This window comes from Miscanthus floridulus, chromosome 17 (genome assembly GCF_019320115.1).
Source record: "Miscanthus floridulus cultivar M001 chromosome 17, ASM1932011v1, whole genome shotgun sequence".
Lineage (NCBI taxonomy): Eukaryota > Viridiplantae > Streptophyta > Magnoliopsida > Poales > Poaceae > Miscanthus > Miscanthus floridulus.
In genome coordinates this window covers 11,927,816-11,942,896 of record NC_089596.1, presented here as the reverse complement: position 1 = coordinate 11,942,896, position 15,081 = coordinate 11,927,816, and the positions used below count along the sequence as shown (strand labels likewise).

General features: G+C 44.7%; 1 protein-coding gene and 1 pseudogene across 2 annotated transcripts; both read right to left on the bottom strand.

Annotated features, from left to right (window-relative positions):
* Positions 1 to 781: 781 nt before the first annotated feature.
* Positions 782 to 3,520, bottom strand: LOC136516634 (uncharacterized). Of its 2 annotated transcripts, none has more exons than XM_066510086.1 (3): positions 3,214 to 3,520; positions 1,774 to 2,097; positions 782 to 1,294 (listed from the first exon to the last, which is right to left on the bottom strand). In XM_066510086.1, exons 1-3 carry the CDS (start codon positions 3,488 to 3,490, stop codon positions 996 to 998), a joined length of 900 nt encoding a protein of 299 aa, XP_066366183.1. In that variant the 5' UTR covers positions 3,491 to 3,520; the 3' UTR covers positions 782 to 995. The 2 variants fall into 2 exon arrangements, with proteins under 2 accessions (XP_066366183.1, XP_066366184.1); XM_066510087.1 differs by having other exon boundaries at positions 1,816 to 2,097.
* A 2,457-nt stretch (positions 3,521 to 5,977) lies between these two features.
* LOC136517681 (protein NETWORKED 2D-like) lies at positions 5,978 to 10,753 on the bottom strand (annotated as a pseudogene).
* Positions 10,754 to 15,081: the final 4,328 nt, after the last annotated feature.

The window sequence follows — 15,081 nt, the reverse complement described above, 5'->3', positions numbered from 1 at the left end:
TTGCAAGTGTGTTTATCATGATGTTGCATATGTTTCACAGATATATTGCAAATGTTTTATCTGAATATTGCATATGTTTGCAATTGTTTTTCATGTATTTTTGCATGTTTCGAATGTTCCAGCTGTTTTGAACGTATGTTTCAATTGTTTTATTTTGATGTTTCAAAAGTAGATCGGCGGTGTTGTGCATGTTGCAATGTAAGTCATTTGCCGCAGCTGCTGGGGCGCCGTGCATGGAGGGGAGTGGCGCAACAGGCATGAAGGGGCGCGGGAAGCAGGGAAGCGTGAAGGAGTGGCGCGGGGCGAACCACACCTTGTGTGTGGGGCACCGTGCATGAAGGAGAGCGTTGCAGCAGGCATAGAGGGGCGCTGGAAGCAGGGAAGTGTGAGGGGGTAGAACGGACGGATCCGATCCTATGCGTGCAACAGGCGCGGGCATCCGGAGCGATAGTGCTGCCGTTCCTTTTTTCCCACCCGGCGCACTGGGTTTAAAAACCCTGCTACACATATACAACATATACGGACACACATACATGATACATATACTTATGCACATACTCGTACTCCCTAAACCCTGACATCTACTATTCAGCATTTCAGGCAAGCACAGAAACAGTTGATCTTATCAGCGCATAATATTCACACATCTTTTCGGACACAAGCAACAAGTACCAACAAGTACCAAAAGAATAACTTCAGCAATGATTACTGGCAACAGAAACATTCAGTGCCTGCATGAGCAGGGTAAACGCAGGGTACGACCATTCCAACACACAGGATATAATCTTCAGAGGCTCAGAGCGCTTCATCCACAACATCAACATAGTACAGCGTACCAGCAAGACAGCAAATGGTTATTATGTCACTTATTAGCAATCATGTCACTCGCCACAAGCGATCACCCTGCTAAATACACTGCAAGGGCATTCCAGGGAACAGATGTTCCCGGAAGCCTGCATACAAGTTCAGTTATGATTCAACCATGGGGAGAAACATCACTTCCACTTCTTGAACTTGCCGCCGAACATGCCGTGGCCATGTTTGCCATGCTTGAACTTGCCATGACCATGCTTGAACTTGCCGTGGTGGCCGTGACCATGCTTGAACTTGCCGTGCCCACCGTAGCCATGGCCGTAACCACCATGACCATAGCCTCCAAAGACCCCATGTCCACCGTGCCCACTATGGCCATGGGAAAGCTTGTGTGCTCCGTAAGCAGCTGCGGCGGCGGCAGCACCTCCTGCTAGAACTGTCCCCATCCCCATGTGGCTCCCACCATGGCTGCTCCCATAGCCTGAAATCACAAGAGACATTATCATGAACTGAGCTTCAACGTTTGACTGGACCAGCAAAATAGAACTACCAATTCCAACATTACGACGAGATCAGAATACACATGTTACTATGTTAGTGCAAGTGTATGAGATAGTACAGTTCTGATTCTGAACAATAAAATGTATATATATAGCAATACAACAATGCAATCCAAAACAATCTGAAACTTGTGTTGCATATAAACTGTTTAAATATTATTAGACGAATTAGGTATTGTCATGGCCATTTCTGTTGTGAAAGGAATGTTCTGCTAGCTATTGTCATGGTCGAGTCTCTATGATTTAGAAGGCAAAGCATATAATTGTAGAGTAATTCATACCATGTTGAGTCAGTACCAATACTACTACTACTTATAAAAAAAATTGCTACTACTAGCCATTCTGATCTCAATCTACTTTAAAAGCTAAGTATAGAAGCTGAAGAGGGAGATCATAATACCCTGGTGAGATGAGCCAGGGTAGCCTGCAGGAGGATATCCACCTTGCGGTGGGTAGCCACCTGGCTGAGGGTAGCCACCCGGCTGAGGGTACCCATGTTGTGGTGGGTATGCCCCAGGTGGAGGTGGGTACGCCCCAGGCGGAGGAGGATACGCCCCTGGCGGAGGCGGGTATGCTCCTGGTGGTGGCGGGTAGCCCTGCGGAGGGTATCCCTGGTGGGGGTACCCATGGCCACCGGCAACGCCGTGCATCATGTTTGAGAAGAGCCCCTTGTCGCTCTCGTCATGCTTGTCCTTCCCTCCTCCCATTGTCTCCCCAAGTTTACCTGAAGAAAGAACATGTATCAAACTGTGAGCCAGCTGAAGTGTATTTTGAAACAAGATGAATGCAGACTGAAACAAAAAATGGAAGAATGCAGTGAGTAAATTCGATATATCAGCAACAGAATGCACGGCAATTGAACAGGTGATGCAGGGACAAACAAAAGTAGACTATCTTCAGTTTGGATGTGGCAGTGTACTGATGAAATTGAATGGTATATATTGGAACAGGATGAATGTAGTAATACTGTAAGAACATTTTTTTTTCTAGATGAAGGTCAGTTTTATTAATGAAGTTTGGCCTTTCCTCTCCAATAAGAACATTTGGGCATTCAATGAACAGAAACACATAGAAAAAAAAAATTGCGTCGTTCTGAATACTGCTTCTACAGTTCTACTACCCTTCTCCTTACACAACTTGTGATCCAAGCTTACATGCTCCACTGGGGGATCATAAGAATGCTAAAACAGAGCAGCTAAAAATAGACTGCTGTGTATACTTGCTAAAGGAAGAAAAAACGATGCGTCTAATAAATCATAATAGTTAATTGTACTGCAACACGCAAGCCAAACGATTCCTATAAAAAGAACTACAAATGGAATTGCACGTCTATAATAGTGGTCGAGTATCATTCCAATTTCCTACTGCACATCACTTCAGCATGCTACCGTATCGGCCTAAGGTAACTGAATATACATGTTATACTCGTATTGGCAAGCAGAACAGATGTAACCTTTTTCGCCACCAAAAGTAGGATCTACTGGTTGCTCAAATTCCAGCCCTAAAACATTATAATTTACTATTAACTCTTCCACCCTAATCATTGCTGGATCCATAAAATACCCTCTGCACGATAAATTCCCCTGCTCCATCTCGATCAAACAGGGGAGGGGGTTAATTTGGAGGATCCTTACAAGTTATAAGTACAGCCACGCACTTCAGATCGACAGATCACACACTATCCAGAACTCAAGCACGATGATAACAAGCAAAAATCATCGATCTACTCATCTACACACACCACATGTATCCCTAAACTTGTGGAACCAAAAAAAAAAAAAATCTAACCGAATTATGAGCAGGTAGAGAGACAACAAGGTGGGAGGAGAGTTGGGCATACCGAAAGACGACGCGAACTCCGGCGCCCAGAAGTAGTAGCCGATCTCGGGCGGCGATGTTCCTTCCTGTGGGCGATGGCTGCTGGTTTGGCCGTTCCCCTTCCCCGGCTGGCGGCTATATACCCGAGGAGACGGAGGCAACGCAACGCGGCGAGAAGGCAGGGAGGATTCAGGGTGGGGGCAAACGCGTGGCGGCGAGTCAGGCTGACATGCGGGCCCGGGGAGGAGCGATTCGCGGGCAGATAGGCTTTGACCTCCAGGCGCCACGCCCGCTGCCATGCGGGCCCGGGGCAGGCGGTTGCCGCCTGCGACTTTGCGCGTCGAGAGCGCGTGGGAGTGGGAGGGAGGAAAGGAAAGGAAGAAAAGCAACGCGACGCCGAATCCCACACCCACGGGCAGGGCCCACTGCGCAGTGACCCGGGTCGGCGAGCGGACCGCCATATTTGCGTGGTATCCACGCGTGTACAGGGCCCCACGCCTCGGCTGGGATGCGGCCGAACTGGACCGGTTGGACCAATTGGGCTCGTCTCGTGTGGACCTTCCGGGTGAGCCCAGTTGGGCCTGTTTCTACTCAATGCGATGTTTATTTTTTGTTGAAAATTACGCAAGGCAGAAAAAAAAGGCGCTATTAAGTTACAACGTGCCAACGTGGTGTGCAGTAACTCAACAACTTCAGGGATTAATACATCTCAAAATTTAACTCATCAATCGCGTCATCTATCTATTTTAATACATCTTAAAATTTAACTCCACGGTGTGGCTAGACACACCCGTGTTGGAAACGTGGTTTGGTTTTGGATTAGAAATGTGGCCTCATATTGAATTTGAATTACAAACGTATGAATGATAATGGTGAGATGCACACAGGGGAGAGTGAGGTGCGTGGTAGGATAGGCTGACAGATAAAAATGTTATTGGGGGAATTTTCTCTTTTTTTATCATGATTATGTCATCTGTTCTAATATATTTTTAGAAATCACGCCTCTACTATATAAATGAACGCGCACTGTATATAAACACGATCAGTGAGTTCAAGTCACACATCGGACACTGGATCGATTATGACTCTTATCTCTAATTCATCACATACATTACTTTTATATAGTAGTAAAATTGTATAAGACTTTTAGGTAGCGTTGGATTGAAGTCAAGGTTGAGTGGGACGATCCCATCTATATTTTATGGGATGGGACAACTTCATTTTATGGCCCCGTTCGCTTCGCTGAAAAAACAAGTCGAAACACTGTTTTGGCTGATTTGTTGTGAGAGAAAAATACTATTCCAGCTAAAAAAACAAGCTGAAAAATACGGATTATAAGACAAGCGAACTAGGGACTATATTTGGTTGATAAGAGATGGGATCGCCCCATTTTATGTTTGGTTGAAGGGATAAATATGAATGAAGTGGATGGTGGATTTGACGTTGTTAGCTACTGTAGATATAAATCACATGCCAAATTCGGGGGATGGTGGAGCTGTTCGGCCGATGATTTTTACAGAAGTCGACTAAAGTTGATTTGTTGTGAGAGAAAAATATGGTTTCCGTCGCTTCGGTGCCGAAACAAAACGGTGAATGACTGCTTGATAACTTGGGAGCTGAAAAACGGCTCCAGGAGCTGGGTACGAATCCATACCAAACGACCTGGGTACGAATCCATACCAAACGAGGTCTTGTTCATGGTTGACGCAAAGTGATTTTGCAATGTCACGGTCCGACTGGTTTGTCTTCCAACGGGGGATGCCGGTTGCCGGTGCGCTGCCGATGCGGATATCCATCAACGGCGCGCCGCGCTCGTGGTCGTGGGACTGGGAGACGGACCGGAGTTGGAGCTTGGAGGGAGGAGCCCGGTCCCTCGCCAAAACAATAGACGCCGCTGCGATTTCGTATAATCCAGATCTAGGGTTAGAGAGGGGGAGAGACCGAGAGAGAAGAGCACGGGGGCGGCCATGGCGGCGAAGACGAAGAGGGAGATGTGGGTGGACGGGGCGGAGACTCCTGCGGTGGGCTGCGCTTGCGTCTTGCCCAGGCGTAGCTCGAATCCCCTCAAGGACTTCAACGCCGTGGTGGTTGTGGGGCCCGGTTCGTTGAACAAGGTGAGCATGGTGAAATCGGCATCATGGAGCGACTTCGGGGTCTGCGCCACCTCCGCCGGAGCTGCTGCTGGGGAGAAGAAGGTGGCGGTGGCAGAGGCCGGAGCTGCTGCTGGGGGCGAGAAGGTGGCTGCTGCTGGGGACAAGAAGGTGGCGGCGGTGGAGGTCGGAGTTGCTGCTGGGGACAAGAAGGTGGTGGCGGCGGAGGCCGGAGCTGCTGCGGGGAAGCGCTTTCACTACCGTGTCCCATCAGATGTGCACTTCAATCTTTGGGAAGATGCTACGGATCGGGAGGAGCACTTCAATCTTTGGGAAGATTTGATGTTTTACAGAGTTTGCGGCATTGGTGGACCAGTGTAACGCAGAGTTGATGCTTGAGGTTTAGGAATGGAACGCAGAGTTGATCCTTGAGGTATAGGAATGCTTAGTTGAGGTTATGCTTGTCGTTCTTCAGGTTTATCCAGTTAATTTGGGCAGTGATGGTGGCTAGTTTTTACATATATATCTATGTAATAATTGTATACAACATTGTTTAATGATTTGCATATTGGCCTCTGGTTGAACTTTTTTTTTCTTCAAGATAGTGGCTAACTATAGCCTTCTGCCATTATTAGGCCACAGCCTTACATCAAATCTGTAGTCTTGTTTGCTTGCTCCATGATGAATTTGATTCCATCCAGAAGACCTGGTCATCACATTAACATATTTGAATGTTTAGGCATTTTGACAAACACTCATGCATACCTAGCCCATTTTAGTGAAGAATGCCATGTCACTGTGCTGCTTCGAAAGGTATGCTGGATTCACACATGCAAACAGCGACTTCTTCTTTTTCTTGGCTGGGAAGAGGAACATCTGCAGCGGTACTTTTGATTTAGAGGGCGCATTCCTCCAGGTGCTGCTAGCTTTAGGCCCAGATAAGCTAGTGCTATTGAGAGTCTTTGCCAGAACCCTATCAAGTTCTGTGTGGAGCCCTTTGACATGATCCAAACTAGCCTGCAGTCCATCAGCGACTTTGTTGTTCTCTTGCTTCATGTTCAGGACCTCTCCCTGGAATTTTGCAACTTGATAGGAAGTGAATCTAGATCCGTGCTCAGTGTCTTCATCCATTTCTGTGTCTCCTTCAATTCCCTCCTGTAGGTTGCATAGGGAATCAAACCTACACTGGAGTTCACCTTTGAACAATATATTCTGTTCCAACCATACTTGCAGTTCAATCTTGAGTTCTCTTAGCCTCTTTTTTGTTGCTTCCATTTCCGAGTCTGCAGGGTAACCATTTGTATCATCCTTGTTTGGCTTTAGCTTGTCATTTGTTAGCTTACTGATCTCAGATTTTAGCTGATCATACTTGGTCTGAAATCCTTGTATCTGTTGGAAAGACATGCTCAACTTCATCAAGAACGCTAGGTTCTCCTCCAGAAGTGCATCAATGTTTCTTCTGAACTTCTCTTCAAGTGGTGATGCTTTCTCCATCTCAACTGCATTTGTTGATGTGAGACCCTCCAGAATAATGCTTTCTTGAATGGTAACAGCGTTGTGTGGTGCATCAGGTTCCATGGAAGAATTTGTACTCAGGTTATTTTTCAGGCTACAATTATTTTCTATTCTCCTAGGAATAGAGGAGACACTTTGTGCCCGTTGATGAAGTTGCATAATACTTGGAGTCCTTCGGTGGCCCCTAACCATTCCATTCTTCTCACTTAGGGACATGATTGAATTCAATTGAGGACCTCTTTGTGATGCATCTTTGTAAGTTAAAGATTCCAAGAGCTCACGAAGTGACCGAATCTCAGCATCCTTCATTCCGTTGGCACACTCTAGTTCGCTTATCATGGCTCGCATCTCATTCAAGCATTCCTGGTTCTTTGTTTCCACTTCTGCAAGCTTTTGTTTTGCATTCTTATAGTTTCGGAGGATGGAAGTGTACTCGTCTAATAGCACCTTTTCCTTATCTTCGAGTCCAGTCATAAGCAATTGCTGCAGATTAATCATGACATCCTCTTGATCTCCAACATTTGCAACTTCCCCACTAGTAGAACAAGGATTTTTAGTGATATGTGAAGCTTCCTGCTTCGTTCATCTCCATATTCTGTTCTGACCTGCTCTCAGACATGTTGTTACACTGTATTGAGTTATATATCACATTATCCTCTTGTTTCACATTTTCTCCTGGGCTGCTTGGGGAAATGTGATGCAGCTGTTCTAATGGGTCACTCTCATGGGAGTGTGCAATATATGGTTGCACACTGCTTTCAGTGTTACTAGTGATTTCATCAACATGTTCTGCTCCTCCATTATTATAATCAGCAGACAAATTATGGTCTGCATTTTCTGTTGTTCCTACATCCACTGATGCTGATATACTGAACTTATCTTCAAACTCAGAACACCACAAATCCTCTGTTTTATCTACATGAGAATGCTTTTCTGCTTTAATCTCATAGTGGCAACTAGATGACTGACAATTGTCATGGAAGATACTTGGCTCTGATGTGTCTGGACGATTAGGACATCCATCCACATGTGGCTTCCTTGCAGTTTCATCCATCTCAGGATCTTCTGATGGGCTTGGTTCAGTGTCAGTGGATGCTGTTGCTTCATCAGTCAGTATGCACCTGGAAACTGATTGGTGCTCAATGGACGTCCGTGCTCAATGAGAGGTGATTGCAGCATATGTGAAATATCACAGAAACTGTTTATTGTTTCCTCGAAATTTGTATAGACTATTCTTTCTTCTGCATGATAGGATGCCTCAAGGTTATGCACCCTAATAAGCTCCTCTTCTACCTCCTTGAGCTTTTCATTTAGTTCACCAGAGTCACGGGTTTCTTCTGTCTTCTCTTCCTCCAATTTCTGCAATGACTTCTCCAGCTCATTGTTTTCTAGACACAGCCTATTTATCTGTGCAGTCTGTGTTGAAATCATGAGTTCCAAATCCACAACTTTGTTAACTAGTTCATCAATTTTCTCTGCAATATCTTCCACAGAAAGATCAGAGCTCATCTCAAAGTATCCCCTGATCTTATCTACAAGTTCTTGTAGTTCAGTTTTCTCCTGCTTCATGGAGAACAATTCATCTTTCATAGCACTGGCATCATTATTATCATTCTCATCTGCAGAATTTCCTGAATATGATAGTGATTTACCATGTGCTCTGAAGATACCCTTCAGTTTTTCCCTAGAAACCTTAACTCTTTCGGACTCAATCATTGCTTGCCTGAAAAATGACTTTTGTTGCTCCTGCATTTTAATAATGGCACCTTCACAAGATTTAAGAGCAGTGGCTGTCATCAAAGCCTGGGCCTCATGATCCTCTATCGCTGCACTTTCATTGAACTCATCTTGGAAGTAGCAAACTTCTTCCTGCATTTCATTAATTTGCTTTTCAAGATCCCAGTACTTTGCAATTCCACTCTCATAGGAGCTTTTGATTAATTCTTTCTCAGTCTGCAGGACTAATATCTCTTTCTGCAGCCTGCTAATCTCAGCTTGTGCATTATCCTTGCTGATTGGAGCTGCAGACTTCTTGCCTGAATCCTTCAGTCTTGATTTCTCACCATGCTTCTTTTTCATCAGTCCCTCCACCGTTGACTTGTGGATTTTGCGACGATCAACTGTGGTAAAAGCCTTTGGGAGATTATCATCGTCCTCTTCTAACAGTGAATACTGAATCTGATCAGGGAAGGCAGTTGCAATGGTGTGGTTTGCTTTGTGTAACTCCCCTGACATATGGTCATAGCGTTCAGCAAGGGCCCTGTATGCCCGGTATGCTTCTTCCACTGAACTGATCACCTCCGGTCGTCGCTTGTAATACATTTCTGCCCTCTTAGCGAAAGAATCAGCTTCCTCCCCAAGGAGGAAGAGAATGCACTTGACCCTATCTTCCATATCTGCACGAGTGCACATGCATGGAAATCTTTCAACACCCAAAATACAATAATGTTGAACAATGAAAAGAATCAAGTACAATTGGAGACACTGGATATTCGGAAAGAAAAAAAAAATTCTCAGAAGTCATTGTCTAAATGTATTGGATGAATTGCAAAATATGTCTTCAAGGATGTATCAGTAGTAGTCCCTATAAAAATGTGCAGAGTTGAAAGTAATTCTAACTGTTAATTGGTTGATATGTAACAGAGGTTTCAGTTTGTTCTTTTTTTACTTTACTGTCTTCAATTTTGTGGCCAATTTATTTGCGCAGAATGATATGAAATGTTTTGATTGTGAAAAAACCAGTGTTTAAAAAGCAGAAACATAGGAGGGTGGTCTGGAAGAAACCCATGTTAAGAAACCGGTGATGAGCAATTAAAAAGCAAGCATAATTTCAAACCAATTTGAGACATTAGATGTTCAGAAAGTATAATCAAATGCCATTATTAGATGCATTGATAAAGAATAAAAAACATTCTTTTAGGAAACAGGAGTGGTGAATATGATAATAAAAAAATTAATGGTGCAAACAAAGAAGGACGATGATAATCAAGAAACAGAGAAGGAAATGCATATTGAAGGGTGTTCCACAATACTCTGCAAAACTGTGTAGACTTCAATCAAAGAAATTGTTACGGTCATGGGGTTTCAGTTTGTTCTTTCTTTTTATGCACTTGACTGCCTTGAAATTTGTGGAAATTCATTTGCACAAAAATGATATACAATCGTGACAAACTGTATTATATTTGTCACTACTGGTCAACACCAATCGAACTAGAATGAAAAGCATAGTACTTCTTGGCTTCTTGCTCTGAGTAACCAGACATTGACAGGTGAATAGTACATCTCTATGCTTAGATACTTTAAAAAAACATCTCTATGCTTAGATGATCCATACATAACTTTGCTAATCACCTGGACTGAGGTTTTTATTGCTAGAAACCAGGTGTTCCTGGTACAATTAATCCTCTGTACAGATTTCGTAATTCATACCATGCGTTTTTCATATATTTGGGATCTTTTGCAGGAAATTATCCAAGCTTGGAGGAAGAAAATAAATAGTTCAGAGCAACCATCCTATCATTCATTGTAACAAAATGTCATAACATGGTGAAACTAAAGCTGAACATGAAGCAAGATCTTGAGCATAGTCTTTCTCAAAAAGGGAGGCTGGCTGGACCCAGGTTTTATGGCTGAATCAACATGGATCATGGATGAGATGTGTTATCAAGAAATACGAACCTCTGAGGTTGTTGTCGAGCCATTTGGACTGCTTGGTGCGGACATGGCTCGCCCACCACCATGAATAGGCATTGCTGGCCGCCCGCTGCAGCATACTGTTCTTCCTGCCTCCTTCAGCTCAAGAGTTCCTCAGCCGGGTAACCCAAGCTCCTCTTCTGTGTATACAAGTTCACCAGCTCTGCACAACAGCACAAGCATGTCTTACTGAACTTTTTCTGAAATGCGCACAGGCTAATCGATCTGAATACCTCTGTGATCTTGGTGGCCCTTGATCGTTAGGTCCTTCTTTGCAGGACAAAGAAAAATGGTGAGATATTAGAACTCATTAAGAAAGCGAGGCTGGAAAGAATGCCATGAATCAATGTCCGGTGCCTGCATCTGCTGTTGATGATGAACCATCTCTAAACCAGACGAGGAACGTAGATTCTGTGCTTAGTTGTCAGCACACGAGAGTCATTGGTAGGTGGTAGTGGTGAAGAAGTGGTGGTGGGACTCAGGAGTAGCAGTCACTGAACGGTGGGCCCATTGGCTTTGTGAGCTCGTCATTGGTCACTGCATCTGCTGGTGTTGGGCAGCACGTCGGATGTTGATTGGCTCATGAAATTCGGATGCGAAGGAGGCATGCTTTATACCTGTCTGCATTTCTGAAGAAATTAAAAGAAAGGAAATTAAAAGAAAAATAAAAGACAAATGTATGGTTATTCTGAACTGCGGAGGCATAGGCGCCAGGTAGCGCTTCCATCCTGTGTAGTAGAATAAACATGGTCGTTAAATCCAATGGCTTCAGGATGTGGAAATTTTGCTCTTAATAAGGGCATTGCCCCAAGTGCATCCAACGGTATATGCATATGTGGCACATGTCCTTGAGGGCAAAATAAACATTACCAATGGCTTTGTGGTACATCTAGTTCAATTCTGCGCCGAAAGTTGCATACTCAGCTTCTTGTAAACTGAGAGCTTATGGCTAAAACCCCAGATCTATCTGTTCCAACAGAAACGTGGCAAAACCATCACAGTGTTTATCAAATTCAGCTCCACTAGAAATATTATGATATTATTTGGTTCCCAGTTGCAATGCACGAGCATGACCCTATAGTAAAAGGAGAAACACATTTTATGCATTTACTCGCGCGAGTTTCTTTTGTATAGATAGTAGTTTTTTAATTTAACAGGTGACACATGCAATAAAAAATATAAAACAGATGTTGTAACCATCAATTGAATTGGTGATAACCTGGACAGGGTCAATGGCCGATCAAGAAGTTTCATGGCCTAGATCAGTGGTCCACATTGCAAGTTGGTGGGTGCGCTGGTCTACCATCTCGCCAAGTGGTAGAGTGGACATCATAATTGGATTGTTGATACTATATGTAGGACAACAGGTGGAGTCAGACGACCAATTCTGTGTGCCTAGGCATAGTGGATGATGATGCTTACATGCAATTCACTATGGATTGTAAGCAAACAACGTAGAGGCAGATCACTGAGCAGTCTACGGGGCAGACATATTTTTCCTTAGGGTTGCATCCAAATAGACCTGAGTGTCGCAGAGTAAAGCACTAACTATCTTTTGGTGCTTGTTATGTCAGTTAGCCTATTTCAAAGTTTGGTGACCTCCAATATCTCATAAATAACTAAGATACAAAAGGTGATTAGGCTCATTTCTAAACTTACAAAGGTACTCCTGGCAACAAACACTAATAATAACAATACATGTACTCTGCTCCAACTGTTAAGTTATCAAATAGCAAAGATGTATGAGATTATAACGTCAAAAGACCACTTTCTTTATCTGCTAACAATGCATATATACTGCAGTGAGTATTACATGCCATTTCCATTTCATGGTACAAGATATATGAGCTGTTGTATCATTTCAGCAAGTTGCTATGATTGCTAGCGTTAAAATGTGTGTGTGATGACTCAACAAACAAGTTAACTGTGACTTGCTGGTGAGTTCGCGTGACTGCCTCTGGTCTGGAGTCCGGAGTCAGGAGTTTAGACTCTATATTGACCGAGGAGAATTGGAGGCATCTGGCCTAAACATGGTAAGGATGAACACCACACCATATATAATAAGTCGAACAATTTAATTCTTCCTCTAAAACTATAAATTTCCAAACGGGCCGCATGAAACAGGCTGGCACGGGCCTGGTGCGAAAAAGCACGGCCCTAGCCCGGTACGGCCTGGCCTCGCCCGTGCCCGTGCCTAGCCCGGCCCGTAGCCGTGCCCGTGCCTGGGCCGAAAGGTCGGCCTGTAGTGCCGGCCTAGGCACGGCCCGTTCCAACGGGCGGCGCGGGGCAGGCACGGCTCGCAGCCGTCGGATCGCTGAGGCGGGGCGTGAGCCGTTGGATCGTCGGGCGGCTGGGGGGTCCGGTATATAAGCCGCCCGATGTGGCCGCTCTCCCCACTCCCCTCACTCGTAACCCTAGCCTCTCGCCCTCTCCTCTCCGGCTCTCTGCCTCTCCCCGCTCACTCTGTCGCTCGCCCGCTCCTCGCCGCACTCGTAACCCTAGCTCCTCGCCTGCTCGCCGCTCTTCGCCGCACTCGTAACCTGGGCTCCTCGACGCCGTCACCATGGAGTCTTCTGGCGGGTAAGGGGTCAGTTCAGGTGGCCGGTGGTTCCCTCTTCTCCCTCTCCGCCCTCAATCTCCCTCTTCTCCCTCAGATCCGGTGGTTCCCACCCTCAATCTCCATTTGTTCCCTTATTCTTCATCCCTGAACGTCGATTGAGCCTCGTTCTCGGCATCCTCGCCGCATCTCCGTCATCTGTCCGTCGTCCACATCGCTGGCTGTCGCCACCTTCGGGGCTCCGATCTCCGTTGAGGTGCCGGGGGTGTGCAATCGGTCCGTCTCATCGTCGTCATTTACGGGGCTCTGGCCATAGAGGTAAGGGTAAACCCTAACCCTAACCCTAATCCCCAACCTAACCCTGCTTTTATCTGTTGATTGTGGCAGTCATCGAGGAACCGGAGACGGCAGAGATGGCCCCAGGCGTCGGGCGACACGATGACGGGGAGTTTGACCACTCCTAGAACGACGAGCTGCGTATGTGCGGGATGGCCGGAGATGATGAGGATGATGATGTCCGCGAGGACGCTGCCGTGCTCTTCGACTGTTCTCTTGCTGATCTCCTTCCCGTCGATGACTCCGACCCCCCAGTCGACGTGGCTGATGCCGACGGTGGCCAAAGCGAGGTTAGCCCTGTTGGTTCTAATCGCCCTTCCACGTCTGCTGTCTGGGAGGACTTTGAGAAGCACTACAAAACTGAGAAAGGTAGAAAGATCAGGTTTGCTGCCACTTGCCTTCATTGCCATAAGCGCTACTCTGCTTATTCTGCTCATGGCACTGGGCATCTTACTCGGCATCTTGCTAAGTGTCCTAAGAAACTTGAGAAGACCCGGGGCATGACTCAGACTCATATTGCTTTTAATTCTGATGGTTCTATTCGTCGTTGGGAGTACAGTGCTGAGGTAGCTCGTGTTGAACTTGTTCGTATGCTTGCTAGATTGGACCTACCTCTTATGATTGGTGAAACTGAGGCATTTAAAGATTATATTAAAACTGCTCATAACCCTAATTTTTCACATGTCTCTAAGCAAACCATTGGTAGAGATCTGTTTAAATACTACAATGAGAAATGTGATAAACTGATGGTCTGTTTAAAGGATAATGTTGTTTCATCTATTGCTATTACCTCTGATATATGGTCTGGAAAGGCTAAAGAAGATTATTTATCGGTTGTGGCTCATTTCATTAATGCTGATTGGCAATTAGAGAAAAGGGTACTTGGTTTAAGGTTGATTGATGTGTCCCATAATGCTGAGAACACTGTTGAGCGTGTTGCATCTGTCCTTGCTGAGTATGGTATACTTAACAAGGTTTTCTCTGTAACTTTGGATAATGCATCTGTAAATAAAAATGCTATGGATAAACTGAAACATATACTTAAAGAATATTTGGGTTCTCATCTGTTTTTGCATCAATGATGTGCTTATCATATTATTAACCTGATTGTGAAAGAAGCACTGGCTGCTGTGAATCCTCTCATTGAGGATTTTAGAACAACAATCTCTTTTATGAACTCCTCTAATCAAAGAATTGATGCATACAAGAGTTATTGCATTGCTAGTGGTGTTAGACCTAGGAAGTTTAGATTAGACATGGATGTTAGATAGAACTCTACCTACCTAATGCTTAAGCACTTGCTGCCTCACAAGAGTACTTTCAGTACTTTCATTGAGGCCAATTACCCTAGAGGTTCAGGTAGTGGTTTCCTTTTGACTGATGATCACTGGGCTATGACAAATGAAATCTTGGAATTTCTTGAATTGTTCTATGACTCAACTGTTGATTTGTCTGGTGTTTACTATCCTACTTCTCCACTTATGATTCATCATCTTGTTAAGATTGCTATACACCTGCATAGGTATCAACATGATGAACATCTAAGATCTGTTATCCAACCTATGATTGATAAATACAAAAGTACTGAAAGAACATACCTGATCTTTATTCTATTGCATTCATATTGGATCCAAGAGCTAAAATTAAGGGATTTACCAAAGTGCTTAGGAAGTTACATTCTCTTTTTAATATTGACTAC

Coding starts and splice junctions, on each gene's coding strand:
- LOC136516634 (XM_066510086.1), bottom strand. CDS start 3,490: ATGGCAGCGGGCGTGGCGCCTGGAGGTCAAAGCCTATCTGCCCGCGAA. Junction 2,098..3,213: donor GGAGTTCGCGTCGTCTTTCG/GTATGCCCAACT, acceptor TTCTTTCTTCAG/GTAAACTTGGGGAGACAATG. Junction 1,295..1,773: donor CCCTGGCTCATCTCACCAGG/GTATTATGATCT, acceptor TTGTGATTTCAG/GCTATGGGAGCAGCCATGGT.